The sequence below is a fragment of the Hylobates moloch genome, unplaced genomic scaffold (assembly GCF_009828535.3).
Source record: "Hylobates moloch isolate HMO894 unplaced genomic scaffold, HMol_V3 SCAFFOLD_17, whole genome shotgun sequence".
NCBI classification, from domain to species: domain Eukaryota; kingdom Metazoa; phylum Chordata; class Mammalia; order Primates; family Hylobatidae; genus Hylobates; species Hylobates moloch.
In genome coordinates, this window is record NW_026652292.1 from 83,249,811 (window position 1) to 83,265,216 (window position 15,406).

The following is a 15,406-nucleotide window of genomic DNA, read 5'->3' on the forward strand; positions in this document are numbered from 1 at the left end:
AGTATAAGTTCATGGCCTCCAAATGAGTGCTTAAATGCTCTCGTGCTTTCCAGTGAGTTATTCGCTAGGTTTTTCATAACAGCTATTTTAGATCTTTTTGACACTGCTTAAATCTTGGGTTTCCTACTTCCCCTCTCACTTTCAGTTGATGTTTTTCTTTCCTCATTCACAATGAAAACAGAAGCCATTAGAGAATTCCTTCACCTTCATTCCAATAAATACATAAGGTCACCTGCAACTGCAGCGCATTTTTCTTCCTGAGTGTTTTTCCTATGTCCAAAGCAAATATCTCTACCTATGCTCTGGATGTCATTCCCCTCCTATGTTCTAAGAGATAGAAGATATCTCATTAAGATAGAATTATCTTATTATTCCTCTTTTTTCTGTACCAGCAAACCTTCTCTCCCTTCCATCAGCTTTAGGCTACTCAAGAATCTCTCATCTTAAAACATCTCAATACTACATCATCATTCTAGCTCCCTGGAGCTAAGGATGCTGAATTTGTTGGCCTGAAGTTGTTCATATTCTCCTCCACAGACAAACATTTTGAGTTATCTCCACTTGCCATCTCTACCTCATCATCTCTTCATCCCTCTACTATGGTAATATGTAGCTTCCACCTCATTACTCCAATGAAGCTGTTCTTGGTGAGGTCACCAATGATCCCTTGTGAATAAATCCAACACGTATCTTCCATTTCTTTTTCTACTTGACTTTTAAGTGGCATTCGACACTCTTAGCTGCACTCTCTGCCCTGAACATCCTTGTTCCTTGGCTCTGTGACAACACTCTCTTCGTTTTCTTCCTCCTTCACTGGCTGCTCTTTCTCCACAAACTGTCTGCTCTCTGAAGATTCTAACCTCTTTAAGTCTAGTACACCATCTCTGTTGGTCCTCTCTTCAGCTCCTAGAGCCAACTGCCACCTCTATGCTGAGGATGCCCAGATATCTGTCTCTAGCAGGGATTCTTTCCTGAGCTCTCAATCCTTCTATTCCACAGTCGACCAGACAAATGCACTGGCTGGAAAAGCCATGACTTGCGTTGAATTTTAGTTGTATCATTTGTTGGCCCTGGCCGAATAATGGCATTGTTGAGCATATTTTCTCATCCCACAATAAAGGGGGTTAATTATACTGTGCTTTCTTCACAAAGATGTTTTCACCACAATGAACCATTACAGAAAAGGGTGTTGTAAGCAATAAATCAGTGCATAAACTAAGCTATTGCTACTGTAATTTTTGTTGTATATATTTTTAAAGATCTCATTTGGCTTCATGCAATACTTCATTCCATAAAATAGATAAGTGTTCCAACGAGCTGAGCCTATTATCTTTTAATGATAAAGATAACAGATGTTAGTTAGCTTCTGGGACGGCTAAGATGCTGATTTGAGCTTTAGAATCCATTTTTGAGTTGGAGAACAAATAACTCTATTGAAAGGGTTGCAACCTCAAATGACTATAGGAACCAGGCAGGTAACATACATGAGCCCATCTGGTCAGGCAAATGACTGTGCCTTACCTCAAGGGACCGCTCTAGGTAATTGGTAACACACATCATTTGGTGTCCAATAATGACAGGTTTGATTTTTCAACAGAAGCTGGAAAACTTGGTTTTTAACATTTAGGCCTTTCAATTATTATTATTATTATTATTATTTATTTTTTGAGGCGGAGTCTCAGGCTAGAGTACAGTGGCGCCCGCCTCCCGGGTTCAAGCGATTCTCCTGCCTCAGCCTCCCAAGTAGCTGGGATTACAGGCACCCGCCACCACGCTCAGCTAATGTTTGTATTTTTAGTAGAGACGGGGTTTCACCATGTTGACCAGGCTGGTCTGGAACTCCTGACCTCAGGTGATCCGCCTGCCTCGGCCTCCCAAAGTACTGGGATTACAGGTGTAAGCCACCGCGCCTGGCATCAGTCTTTAAGTGATAGCAACGAATTCACCTCCTGCTGCCCACTCCCAACCCCCAAATACTGTATGGGCCAAAAACTAAAAATGCATTGTCTGCGAGCCATTTCCTCATTATCCTAGAAGGAAAGTCACCTTTTCATCTCCAAATGGTTGGGCATTATGAACACTTCCAAGCGGTTCATGAGGACTTGCTTTTGCCTTGGAAAATGTCAGGGTGCGAACCAACCTTGAGGGTCACAGGGCAGTCTCTGCAGTGTTCTGGTTGCCCAGGACGAAGGTTTTTCTAGCCCACGGCTCCCACCACTGATCACTGCCCCAACCCGGACCCTGGCCCTCTGCTCGGAAGACAGGGCAATGCAGCAGCGTTTCCCCTGCAAACTGCCTGCCTGGCTGCTGGGAGGGGGCTGCCAACCTTACTAAGCGTCACAGGAAACTCTGACCTCCAAGAGACAAAAACCAAGTATTTATTGAAAGCTTAACGCACGCTAACTCCTTGCTCCGTAGCCAACTGAGAGAAAAATTCGCGAACCCATTCGCAAACGCGGCGCTAACAGCAAACGGGAGGCTGACTCCACCCAGAGGATGGCGAAGCGCTTAAACCGGAGACACCTGAGAAGGAGCCTCCCACAAAACAGACCATGTGGGTAACGGTACCGGGAGCTGGGCTGGGGCGCTGAACTACCTGGGCGGGAATCGCCGCGGCGACTGTTCCGCGCGCCTCCGCTTGAGTCAGCCCGGCAGACAGCTTGACAACCGGAAGTTCATCACAAGCCCGGCGACGCCGCGCACGCATGCGCTGTTCCGTCAGACCTCCGCGCCTGCGCGCGCAGCCAGGAAGTGAGGCCGCGGCGGAGGGGACGGGGCTGGGCCGCGACGCCGCCTGACGCGACGCGTCCTCACGCGCGCCTACGTCACGGCGGCGGGGCGGAAGATGGTGCACTTTGGGGCCGGCTGTTGCTGAGCTGACCCGGACGGCGAGGGAGCGGGAGCCCGAGCCCGACCACTCCGGCTGCCGCGGGGTGCGGCGCAGCCACCGCCATGTCGCTGCTGCAGTCGGCGCTCGACTTCTTGGCGGGTCCAGGCTCCCTGGGCGGTGCTTCCGGCCGCGACCAGAGTGACTTCGTGGGGCAGACGGTGGAACTGGGCGACCTGCGGCTGCGGGTGCGGCGGGTCCTGGCCGAAGGTGAGGCCCCGGGACGGCAGCGCGAGTGCGGCCACGGAGCGTTGTCTCCGGGACGCTGGGGGCAGCGTCAGCCCGGAGTGGGAGGGCGTGGGTTAGGGCTGGGGAGGGTCCCAGCGGGATCGTGGGTCAGGGTCGGCCAGGGGAGGGTGTCTGCCGAGGGCGTGGGTCAGGGCCAGGCGAAGGTCACAGCGCGGGCATAGGTCAGTGCCTGCTGGCGGTGATTGCGGAGGGCGAGGCTGGGGCCGGGTCGGGGTACTTTCTTGTCGTGGGAGTAGGGTCAAGTTGGAGCAAGGCCTGGAGCTTGGGGAACCCACTCAGGGTGGGTGGGGGAAGATGTTACGGTGAGGTGGGGGATGGTGGCAGGCAGGGAGCTTGGGTGGGGGCCCACAGCGGAGGCTGAGGGAGGGTGCCTAGAAGGCCGACATCTGGAGTCAGGAGGTGAGCGGTGCAGGAGGTGGGTTTAAGCCTTGGCCTTTTGCATCTGGGGTTATTGAGCAGGCAGGGACAGGACTGGACTTTGGAGGTTAGGGCTGGTTCTTCTGCAGTCCAGGGAACTTGAGAGTTGGTGGGTGCACACGTGTTGCAGGTAGTTGCGGTCGTAGCCTGGGGGGTGGGGGGGGTTGGCCGAGGGTAGACTGGGCTGTGTCTCGTGATCCCCGTTCGTCTTTTAACACCTCAGTGTTTCTCTTCCCGGTGAACATCTACTCGTGTGATTCCGTGTGTAGTACAGGAAGCAGAGCCAGTAGTTGTGACCTATATAGAACTTGCAGAGTGGACAGGTCACTCGGCTTAAGTCCTCTTGAGTCAGTCTTGAGTCAGTTTTGTCTCTGCATGCCATTTCTAGCTCCCTGGATGTCCTCTCCGTTCACACGGAATCGATCACCAGTGTCAGTGGGTCCCATTCTCTCTTGTGAATTTTCCTTACATTTTTTGTCCAGTGGTGCCTGGAGGTGTGTCACATTTCACTGGCTGTGAAGTTTATTGGCTAAACACAGTTGACTTCGGTGCGGAAGCGTAACTCTATTTTGCTGTATTGGCACAGGGAGAGGGAGTGAAGCAACACAAAAGCCCTAACCCTCACCAGCTCCCTGGTACCTCCCAGGGCTGGAGGGTTAGCCTGTCCAGGTGCCTGCCCTGTGACCAGACAGGAAACTATCCTAGAATTCTGATTATCACAGAAGGCCTGCGGAGAGCTTTTGACTGTAGCATTATCACACACTTTGTCTCTATAGTGGTCAAAACCAAACAGATTTTGGGTACGATTTGGTCAGAAAGCCCTAAGCTCTTCTTTCAGAGGTAGGGGCTGAAGTGTGATATCCTTTCACATCTGTTAGAAGACAGATTTCTCTCAGATCACCTCATTTATTTTGAAAATACTAAGTGGTTATCTTCATTCTTTAAGAAGTTCATAGTGGACAGGACTTGGTTTCCGGAACTTCAGACCTGTGCTCAAGGGGTGGAGAGACAGAGGCAGCAGAGGGACAGATCCTTGGGGGTGGTACAGTCAGTGAGAGCTTCGGGAAGGGGCCAAGCAGAAGATGGCACGGATCAGGGTGGGAGGGATGGAGAATGCACCCTCACTGGGGCCCAGAGAGGAAGATTCGTATAAAGAAAGAAGCTTGTGGGTCACTTAGCACCCAGGAAGAAGAACAAGGAAATGTGGGCGGCTGCTGAGGTTGTGCAAAAGAACTTGTTTCCCTTTGCTATCTAGGCGAGTCAGGAGATAAAAATAACCAATGCAGTTAGGAGCTGTAGATTGCCTCCTTGTAAACTTAATAGGTGGCCTGCAGCCTCCTAAGTACTTTGAAGCCTCTTTGAACTGAAACAGGGTGTGAAAGCTGAATTAAGTATTTTATATAAACTTAAATAAGTTTTGTCTGGACAGCAACCTTAGAACATAGGCTATGGGAGTTCAGGCTGTCTTGTGTAAACATGGCGATGGCCAGTAATCTGAACCCTTGAGTACAGATGTTTACAGTTCCAGAATTTTTCAGGTTTCAGAATGATCATTGCAGCATATAACCTGTATATCATGGGATACTCCCAGAGGACTTGGGAAAGTATTCTGTAATTGAATACATTAATATTTCTGTAATTAAGTGAATAAATATTCTCACTGTGGGATAATTAAAGTCTGTAATTAACCCCATATCAGTTCATGTCAGGTTTTATCCCAAATGAGGTTATGGTAGACCAGGATTTGCTGTCAAGTGAGTTAGGAAAAAATGGTTTTCATAGCTTGTAGGAATTTGGACTTGTGGTGTGAATGGGTTTTTAGGTAGAACTGTGGAACCAGATAGGTTTTAATTTCTTCAAATTTGTTCTGTCATCTTCCTTTTTTTTTTTTTTTTTTTTAAATTTAAGAGATGAGGTCTTGCTGTTACTCAGCATGGATTTGAACTGGGCTCTGGATCTTCCTGCCTCGGCCTCCCAAGTAGCTGGGATTACAGGCATGTGCCGCTGCACCTAGCTAGCCTTCACTTTTTTAAAAGGCAGATTATCAGGAGTACCAACCTGTCAGAGATGCCCAGGGCAGGTGTATGCTGTATGTTCTTTGTTTTGGGTTCTGCGTGCCATTGCTTCTGAAATGGAGCCTGCGGTACCCTGACTGCAGGGAAATCCACCTTCCCTGTGTGGCTGACTTGAACTTGGGGTGACTGCTAATGAGGTAAATTGAGGCAGAAAATGAAAACGATGCCGCACAGCCGTCGTATGGTTTAAGCGTAACTCGCCTCGTGCGTTTGGTTGGGTGTTACATGTAATTTGAGCCAGCCAGCAGCCCTTGTGTGCCATGCGCAGTGTTAGCTGAGTGGCTGGGCCTGCTCAGGGGCTTTGGCGGTCAAGCTGTGGCCTAAGGAATGGGGGGGGGGGGGGGGGCACAGCCTACTCGCAGCCCCAGGGCCGCTTGTGTGTGGTCCTGGCTCTCCACCCTTCTTCCTCCTTGACATGGCTTTCCGAGGCTTCCTCCCTTCACTTACTTAGAATGTTCTGGACTGGATGAGGTCATTGGGAATATTTGGTACTGACTGACAGTTGCAGAATTGTGTGGTACAGGCAAGACTCTTGGCTGCAAGTTTCAGAAACCCTCCCAGGTGGGCTCAGTGTCAGGGGAGGCCACATTCTGGCCCCACGTGTCCTCCGCAGGGTACACTTGAGATCATTTTCTTTTATTGGAAAGAGTCTGGCTCGTCGCCCATGTTGAGTGCACTGGAGCGATCACGACTCACTGCAGCCTTGACCTCCTGGGCCTATGTGATCCCCCCGGCCTTGGCCTCCCAGAGTGCTGGGATGACAGGCGTGAGATAATGTGCCCAGCCTTAGACTGATCTTAAAAGTAGACTCGGCCGGGCACGACGGCTCACGCCTGTAATCCCAGCCCTTTGGGAGACCTAGGTGGGCGGATCACCTGAGGTCAGGATTCGAAACCAGCCTGACCAACGTGGCAAAACACCGTCTCTACTAAAAATACAAAAACTAGCTGGGCATGGTGGCGCGTGCCTGTAATCCCAGCTACTCGGGAGGCTGAGGCAGGAGAATCACTTGAACCCGGGAGGTGGAGGCTGCAGTGAGCGGGGAGGGGTGCGGGGCAGTGCGGAGCGCAGGTGAGCGGGGAGGGGTGCGGGCCAGTGCGGAGCGCAGGTGAGCGGGCAGGGGTGCGGGGTAGTGCGGAGCGCAGGTGAGCGGGCAGGGGTGCGGGGTAGTGCGGGGCGCAGGTGAGCGGGGAGGGGTGCGGGGCAGTGCGGACTGCCGATAAGAGGGGAGGGGTGCGGGGCAGTGCGGAGCGCAGGTGAGCGGGGAGGGGTGCGGGGCAGTGCGGGGCGCAGGTGAGCGGGGAGGGGTGCGGGGCAGTGCGGACTGCCGGTAAGAGGGGAGGGGTGCGGGGCAGTGCGGAGCGCAGGTGAGCGGGGAGGGGTGCGGGGCAGTGCGGGGCACAGGTGAGCGGGGAGGGGTGCGGGGCAGTGCAGAGCGCAGGTGAGCGGGGAGGGGTGCGGGGCAGTGCAGAGCGCAGGTGAGCGGGGAGGGGTGCGGGGCAGTGCAGAGCGCAGGTGAGCAGGGAGGGGTGCGGGGCAGTGCGGGGCACAGGTGAGCGGGGAGGGGTGCGGGGCAGTGCAGAGCGCAGGTGAGCGGGGAGGGGTGCGGGGCAGTGCAGAGCGCAGGTGAGCAGGGAGGGGTGCGGGGCAGTGCGGGGCACAGGTGAGCGGGGAGGGGTGCGGGGCAGTGCAGAGCGCAGGTGAGCGGGGAGGGGTGCGGGGCAGTGCAGAGCGCAGGTGAGCAGGGTCTCTGGGGCTTGGTTAGTTGGTTCTAGGTCATCAGGCCTGTGAGGCCCAGATTCTGCCGCAGAGTAGCTGCCCCCTGGCGGCTCTCCTCCTACCAACCGCCTTCACTTCCAAGTTGACAGCTTGATCATCAACATTTGTCCACTTTGACTAGTTCCCAGCGTGAAATAATAACGGTCAGAACCACTGCAGCAACACTTAGGGGCTCTTCGTATTTGCCGAGCACGGTCCGTAGTGCTTTACGTGAGTTGTGTGGTCCTCACAGTAGCCCTGGAAAGTGGGTACTGTAATTACTCCCATCTCGCAGAAGAGAAAAGTGACGTTGGCAGAGATTAGTTGCTTGCCAGAGGTTGAGTGGTGGAGTGGGGGCTGGGAGCCCCAGGGAGGTGTCCTTAGGGCCCCCGTCCTGGCCCCCACTGCTCTGCACATTGTGCCCTGGAGGAGATGTCTGAGCATATAAGGTAGTATACTAGGCTGTTGGGGCGGAGAGTGACAGGCCAACACCACTTCCTGCTCAGCTGCGGCTGACCCTTGGCAGGAACAAGCCTGTGTTACTTCTGTGGTTTCTGTCTGTTGGCATACAGGGAGGTCACTGTCGGGGAGGACCCCCTGGGGTGAATTAGCCTTTCGGGGAGGTCACTGTCGGGGAGGACCCCCTGGGGTAAATTAGAGGTTCAGGGAGGTCACTGTCGGGGAGGACCCCCCTGGGGTGGGCTCACCACTGGGGGAGGCGACCGTTGGGCTGGGCCGCTCCCCGTTCTTCTTGCTCCACTCCGTGGACTCCTGGTGTTGTCTGTGTGGGCGCGCATCCCTGTGTCCCACTCCGTCCGTGCTGCTGTAACAGAACGTCATACACTGGGGGCCTGTAAACCACAGACGTTTGTTTATTCCTCACAGCTCTGCAGGCTGGAAGTCCAGGCGCAAGGCTCTGGCAGATCTGATGTCTGGTGAGGGTCCAGCACCTTCTCGCTGTGTCCTCACAGGGCAGAAGGGGTGAGGAAGTGCTCTCTGGGGCTTCATTTTTAGGGCAGTAATCCCAGTCCTGAGGGCTCCACCTTCATGGCCTGGTCACCCCCAAGGAGGCCCCACCTCCTAACACCATCACCTTGGGTATTAGGATTTCACACAGGAATTTTGGAGGGGACACAGATTCATTCTGTAGTGTTGTGAATTATGTGTGTATTGAAAATGTTGGTATGTAGTATTTTACATTAGAAAAGTGTCTGTTTCTTAAAAGAGGCCGAGTTGATTAAAAAAGATACTCAGATCTGCCTGTAGTGGTCCTGTGCTGACCTCACTGTCCCCTGGCGCTCTGTCCCATCCCCAGCGTGCCCCGTGCATCCTACACACATCCTGGTGAGAGGTGTCCTCAGCCCCTTGCACGGACGCTGGTGGGCTGTGTGGGGGAAGGTTGCCCAGCTCTGCTCATGGGGCCTGCAGGCTGCTTGGGGGCACCAGATTCTAGTGTCCCAAGTCCTCAGAGTGTCCCCTGGGGGTTTGTTTTATTTGGACATTTTGATGGGTTTAAAAAGTATCAAGCTTTGATTTGTGCCTTTCTGAGTAGCAAGTTTGGTAATGCTTATTTGCTGCTCAGCCTCCCCTTCTGGCATTGCGCATTCATATCCTGTGCCTGTTACTTTTTTATTTTTATTTTTTTGAGATGGAGTCTTGCTCTGTTGTCCAGGCTGTAGTGCAGGGGTGCGATCTCAGCTCACGGCAGCCTCCTCCTGAGAGCAGCCCCTGGGCAGAACTCCACCCCCATGACCCAATCAGCTCTCACTATCTTGAGAGCAGCCCCCGGGGGGAACTCCATCCCCATGACCCAATCAGATCTCACTATCCTGAGAGCAGCCCCCGGGGGAACTCCACCCCCATGACCCAATCAGATCTCACTATCCTGAGAGCAGCCCCCCCGCTATCCTGAGAGCAGCCCCCCCGGGGGAACTCCACCCCCATGACCCACCCCCCCCCCCCCCCCCGGGAACTCCACCCCCGCCCAGGGGAACTCCACCCCATAATCTGGTCACCTCCCACCAGGCCCCTCCTCCAACATTGGGGGTCACAAGTGAACATGAGATTTGCATGGGAACACAGATCCAAACCGTATCTGCTGTTAGGAATAAAGATCCAAACCGTATCCGCTGTTATGAATAAAGTTGCTGAGAACATTTTTTTTCAAGTCCTTTTGTGGACATGTGTTTTTCTTTGTCTTGAGTAAAAAATACCAAGGAGTAGGATTGCCGATTTACAGGTTGGATTTAGGTTGAACTTCACATGAAACAACCAAACCTCCTTCCACAGTAGCTGCACAATTTTACGTTTCCACCAGCCACGGTAGAGAGTTCCTGGCTCTCCACTTCCTCACCAGCGTTTCTTGTGGTCTCTCATTTTGATTACATCCATTCTTGTGGGTGTGCAGTGGTGTCGATCTCATTGTGATTTCATTGGAATTTCCCTGATGATAAGGATGTTCAGCAATTTTTTTTTTTTTTTTTTTTTTTTGAGATGGAGTCTTGCCCAGGCCGGAGTGCAGTGGCACCATCTTGGCTCACAGCAAGCTCTACCTCCCGATTCAAGCAATTCTCCTGCCTCAGCCTCCGAACTAGCTGGGATTACAGGCATGTACCACCATGCCCAGCTAATTTTGTATGTTTTAGTAGAAATGGGTTTTCACTATGTTGGTCAGGCTGATCTCAAACTCCTGACCTCAGGTCCCCCACTGGCCTTGGCCTCCCAAAGTGCTGGGATTACAGGCATGAGCCACGGCGCCTGGCCTTTTTGTCCATTTTTTGTTGGGCAGGAGTTGGGAGAGTTTCTGCTTACTCTGGATACAGGTCTTATGTTTACATATTTATATAATTTATGTGAGAAAGAGAAGGCAAGCCTTAGCTGTGGTCACTCTGCTGTCCCAGGCCAGGCTGCCTCAGGGAACCTGGGCCTTGAGATCTGGCCTGGCTTGAGCATTTGATGTCTCTGTGCCTCCACTCCCCGCCCCTCCACTCCCTGCCCTTGAGATGAGGTCTTGCTCTGTTGCCCAGGCTGGAGTGCAGTGGCATGATCATGGCTCACTGCAGTCTTGAGCTCCCGGACTCAAGCGATCCTCCCACCTCAGCCTCCCAGGTAGCTGGGACCACAGGCACGCACCACCATGCCTGGCTAATTTTTAATTTATTTCTGGTAGAGATGGAGTCTTGTTATGTTGCCTGTAGGCTGTTCTCAGAACTCCTGGGCTCAAGTGATTCTCCCACCTTGGCCTCCCAAAGTGCTGGGATTGCAGGTGTGAGCCACTGTGCCTGGCCTGTGCCTGTTTCTTAATTGGCAGAGTATGTGCAGTAAAATGTATACAACAGGGTCTTGGAGGTACCTGACATGCCATTCTTTAATGTTTTACACATTGCTATTATTTTTAAATAAGCTATTATTTTGAGTTCATTGTGGGTTCCCATGTGGCTGTGAGAAAAGATGCAGATCTTTTATATTTTAGACCCTTGCCTGGTTTCCCCAGTGGTGACGGTCGGGATGCCGACCCTGGTGCAGGTGAGGCAGTGGAAGGCTCCATCCCCGTAGGGAGCCCTCATGCCACCTCTCACAGCCACGCCATTGCCTTACCCTCTGGAAACCTCTAGTCTTTGCTCTGTCTGTGATTTTGTCATTCGAAGGGTGCTGTGTAAGGGGAAGTGCAGAATTCTTCAGGTGATTGTGTGTCAGTAGCTTGTTTCCCGTGGCGAGACTCCTCTGTGTGAGTGTGCGTGGCTTGCCCAGCCAGCCACCTGTGGAAGGACATCTGGGCTGTTTCCTGTTTTGGCTACTACAGATAAAGCTGCTGTGACACTTGCGTATAGGTTTTTGTGTGAATATACGTTTTCATTTCTGGGATAAATGTTTAAGAGTGCAGTTGCTGGTTCATGTGTGGTAATTATGTGTTTAGTTTGTTAGAAAACTGCCAGATTGTTTTCTTGAGTGGCCATACATTCCCACCAGCAATGTAGGAGCGTATCAGCCTGGTTAGGCTGCCGTAACAAAATACTCCAGACTGAGTGGGGGAGCAGTAGAAATTCACTCTCGCAGTTCTGGAGGCTTGAAGGCCAAGAGCAAGATGCTGTCAGTGCTGATTCCAGGAGAGGCCTCTTTTGCTGGTTTGCAGATGCTGCCTTTTTTTTTTTTTTGAGATGGAGTCTCGCTCTGTCACCCAGGCTGGAGTGCAATGGCGCAATCTCGGCTTGCTGCAACCTCCGCCTCCTGGGTTCAAGCAGTTCTTCTGTCTCAGTGTCCCGAGTAGCTGGGACTACAGGCACCCGCCACCATGCTCCGCTGATTTTTGTATTTTTAGTAGAGACGGGGTTTCACCATGTTTCCCAGGTTGGTCTCAAACTCATGACCTCAAGTGATCCGCCCGCCTCAGCCTCCAAAAGTGCTGGGATCACAGGCCTGAGTCACCACACCTGGCCAATGCTGCCTTTTTGCTGAGGGGATGCTGACATCTCTGGTGTGTCTTCATCTTATAAAGACACCAGTCCTATTGGATTAGGGCCCCACTCGTATGAACTTATTTGTCCTGTACTTCAGGGCCCGTCTCTGCATAGTGTCATCCCAGGCTTCCGCAGACGCATTTTGGGGGCACACAGTTCAGTCCGTAACAGTGAGTTTCTCTTTATACTCACCAGCATTTGGCTGCGTTGTTTTTACTGTGTTCATTGTGATACATGTGTAGCGATACCTCCTTGTGGTTTTTCTTTGTATTTTCCCAATAGCTTGGGAGTGCTTCTTTGCCATCTGCATATCTTCAGGGGTGAAAAGTCTGTCATGTCTTTTGCCCACTTCCTAATTATGTCTTTTTGACCAAGTTTTGAGTGTTCTTTATTGTAGATTTAAGTCCTTCATAGACATGGGGTTTTCAAGTATCTGTTCCTAGTCTGCAGCTTGTCTTTTCGTCCCCTAAACAGGATCTTTTTGGAAGCAAACTCAGACCAGTTAATTAAAAAACAAACAAAACGGGGTCTGTTGCAGATCCAAAGTTTTTCATTGTGAAGTCTGATTTATTTTTCCTTTTCGAATCACGCCTTGTCACAGCTAAGGATTCTTAGTTCTTTATCTTGAAGATTTGTCTCCTGTGTTTTTCTGAAAGTTTTAAACCTTCACAGTTGTACATTTATGTCCGTGTTTATTTTGGTGAATTACTGTATGTGGCTGACATTTACGTGAAGCTCATTGTCTGGCACCATTTGTGGATCTCCCATGGAGTTGCTTCTGTGCCTCTGTCAGTAATCATCTGGATGGGCTGGGCGCGGTGGCTCAGGCCTGTAATCCCGGCACTTTGGGAGGCCAAGGCACCTGAAGCCAGGAGTTCAAGACCAACCTGGGCAACATGGTGAAACCCCGTCTCTACTAGAAATGCAAAAATTAGCCGGGCTTGGTGACGTACGTCTGTAGTCCCATCTACCGGGGAGGCTGAGGCAAGAGAATCGCTTGAACCTGGGAGGCGGAAGCTGCAGTCAACTGTGATTGTGCCACTGCACTCCAGCCTGGGTGACAGAGCGAGACTCTGTCTCAAAAAAAAAAAAAAAAAAGAAAAGAAAAAAGAAAAAGAAATCACCTGGATTGATTTGTGTGGCTGTTTCTGCGATTTTCTTTCCATTCCAGTCGTCTTTGTATCTGTGCCTCTGCCAATACCACACAGCCTTGATTAATTTAGCCGTGTAGTAAGTCCTGAGACTAAGTCCAGGTATTACTGTCTTTAAAAATTATGAAATATTTTAAAATGCAGAAAAATAGAGTAACATAACAAACACCTGTGTCCTCCTATCCAGAATAAACGTTAACCTTTTAACAAAATAGTAGCTGGGGCCGGGCATGGTGGCTCACACCTGTAATCCCAGCACTTTGGGAGGCCGAGGCAGGGGGATCACGAGGTTAGGAGATCGAGACCATCCTGGCCAACACGGTGAAACCCCGTCTCTACTAAAAATGCAAAAATTAGCCAGGCACAGTGGCGGGCACCTGTAGTCCCAGCTACTTGGGAGGCTGAGGCAGGAGAATCGCTTGAACCCGGGAGGCGGAGGTTGCAGTGAGCCGAGATCGCGCCATTGCACTCCAGCCTGAGCAACAGAGCAAGACTCCATCTCAAAAAAAAAAAAAAAAAAAATTGGCTCTAAACCTTTTTCACAATTTTGATAGAATAATGTCACAATATTTGTGGAGTTCTGTGACCTCCTTCCTGGTGGCGTTTTCACCACCAGGAGTTTTGTGCACGTCCTTCCTGCTTATCTTCCTTATGCTTTCCCTGCACTGTGTGTGATACTGCCTTAAAGATGTTAAAAGTAACATCAGTGACGCTGTGTTTTTTTGTTGTTGGTTTTTTGTTTTGTTTTGTTTTTTTTTTGAGATGGAGTCTTGCTCTGTCACCCAGGCTGGAGTGCAGTGGTGCGATCTCGGCTCACTGCAGCCTCCGCCTCCCGGGTTCAAGCGATTCTCCTGCCTTAGCCTGCCGAGTAGCTGGGACTACAGGCATCCGCCACCACGCCGGGCTAATTTTTTGTATTTTTAGTAGAGACAGGGTTTCACTGTGTTAGCCAGGATGGTCTCGATCTCCTGACCTTGTGATCCGCCCGCCTCGGCCTCCCAAAGTGCTGAGATTACAGGCCTGAGCCACTGCACCTGGCCTGTTTTTGTTTTTTAAGACAAGATCTTGCTCTGTCATCCAGGTTGGAGCACAGTGGCTTCATCATAGCTCACTGCAGCCTCAAACTCCTGGGTTCAAGTGATCCTCTTGCCTCAGCCTCCCTAAGCATTGAGATTACAGGCGTGAGCCACCGTGCCCAGCCCTTAGTATACACTTTTAGTCGGGCACCACTTAGTTGCTGGATGTAGATGTAAACAATGTGGAGGAAACTTGTGCTTCATGGTGTTTATAGTCTAGCTGAGACAGATGGTAAACAGGTATCCGAGTAAGTGTGTGATATAATGTTAGATATCAGAAAGTGTCAGGAAGAAGGAACAAGTTCATAAAGAGTGGCTGGGATGGGCAGGTGCATTAGGGAAGGCATTGCAGAAGCAGTGAGGAGCAGCTCCTGAGGGACGCAAGGGAGCAAGCCAGGAGGTGCCCAGGGTCAGGGGGCCCCTTCCAGGCCTGTGGTATGTGGGAAGGCCCTGGGCAGGAATGGGCCTCCTGCATTTGAGGAAGCGCAGTTGTGTCAATGTTGTGGCTTGGAACCAAGCGGGGGGTGCGGCTGGAGGGGAGGAGGCTGGGTAGGCACCCAGAAGACCTGTGGTCCTGCTAAGGCCATGTGGCGCTGAGGCCTTTCGAGCCTTCTGTCTTTCCAGTCATGGCATCTGAAAATGAGAGGAGTTTTAGTTCCTCCTTTTTTTCATGTTTAATATATTTTTTAATTGACAGATAAAATTGATGTCTTTGTCATGTACACTGTGATGTTTTGAAGTATATATGCATCGTGGAATGACCACATCTAGCTAGTTAACACATGTACTGCATCATAGTTGTCAGTTTTGGGGCATTTTTCAGAATGTAATCTGTCGTTACTAACTGTATAGTCACCGTGTGGTACAGTGGATCTCTTGAGCTTATTCTTCCTAGCTAACTGAAGTTTTGTGTCTTTTGTTAGTGTTTCCTTTTTGATCTTTATGCCTGTTATTAATTTTCCTAGCTTTCTTGCATTAACTAGGATCTGCAGTAAAATGTTGGCTAACGGTGCTGAGAGCAGACATCTTGCCTTGTTCCTGATCTTAGCAAGAAAACACGATTAAGTCTTATATTAGATGTCAGTTTTTTGTAGTTGTCATTTCTAAATTTTGTTGATGATCCAGTATTCCCTATTCTGCTAATGTTGTTTACTACAGTGATTGATTTTGTTAATGTTACACCAACCTTGCATTCCTGGGATGAATACCACCTGGTCATGACGTAGTATCCTTACTATGTTTCGCTGGAATCAATTTGCCAGTATTTTCTTGAGGATTTTTTGTGTCTATGGTAATGAGTGATCTCTTTCCTTAATTTGGTCTTTATACCCTTCTT

The 15,406-nt window shown here is 50.8% G+C and overlaps 2 protein-coding genes across 4 annotated transcripts in view; one reads left to right on the forward strand and one right to left on the reverse strand.

The window, feature by feature from the left end:
* Nucleotides 1-2,691, reverse strand: part of TMEM175 (transmembrane protein 175) — a 28,862-nt gene extending 26,171 nt beyond the window's left edge. For both annotated transcript variants that reach the window (XM_058430338.1, XM_032135285.2), the window contains exon 1: nucleotides 2,597-2,691. The gene's annotated coding sequence lies outside the window, so the exon portion shown is untranslated. The remainder of the gene's footprint in view (nucleotides 1-2,596) is intronic.
* A 123-nt stretch (nucleotides 2,692-2,814) lies between these two features.
* The window catches only part of GAK (cyclin G associated kinase), a 78,764-nt gene continuing 66,172 nt past the window's right edge, over nucleotides 2,815-15,406 (forward strand). For both annotated transcript variants that reach the window (XM_032135280.2, XM_058430083.1), the window contains exon 1: nucleotides 2,815-3,097. In XM_032135280.2, coding sequence (XP_031991171.1) covers nucleotides 2,953-3,097 — 145 coding nt within the window. In that variant the 5' untranslated portion in view covers nucleotides 2,815-2,952. The remainder of the gene's footprint in view (nucleotides 3,098-15,406) is intronic.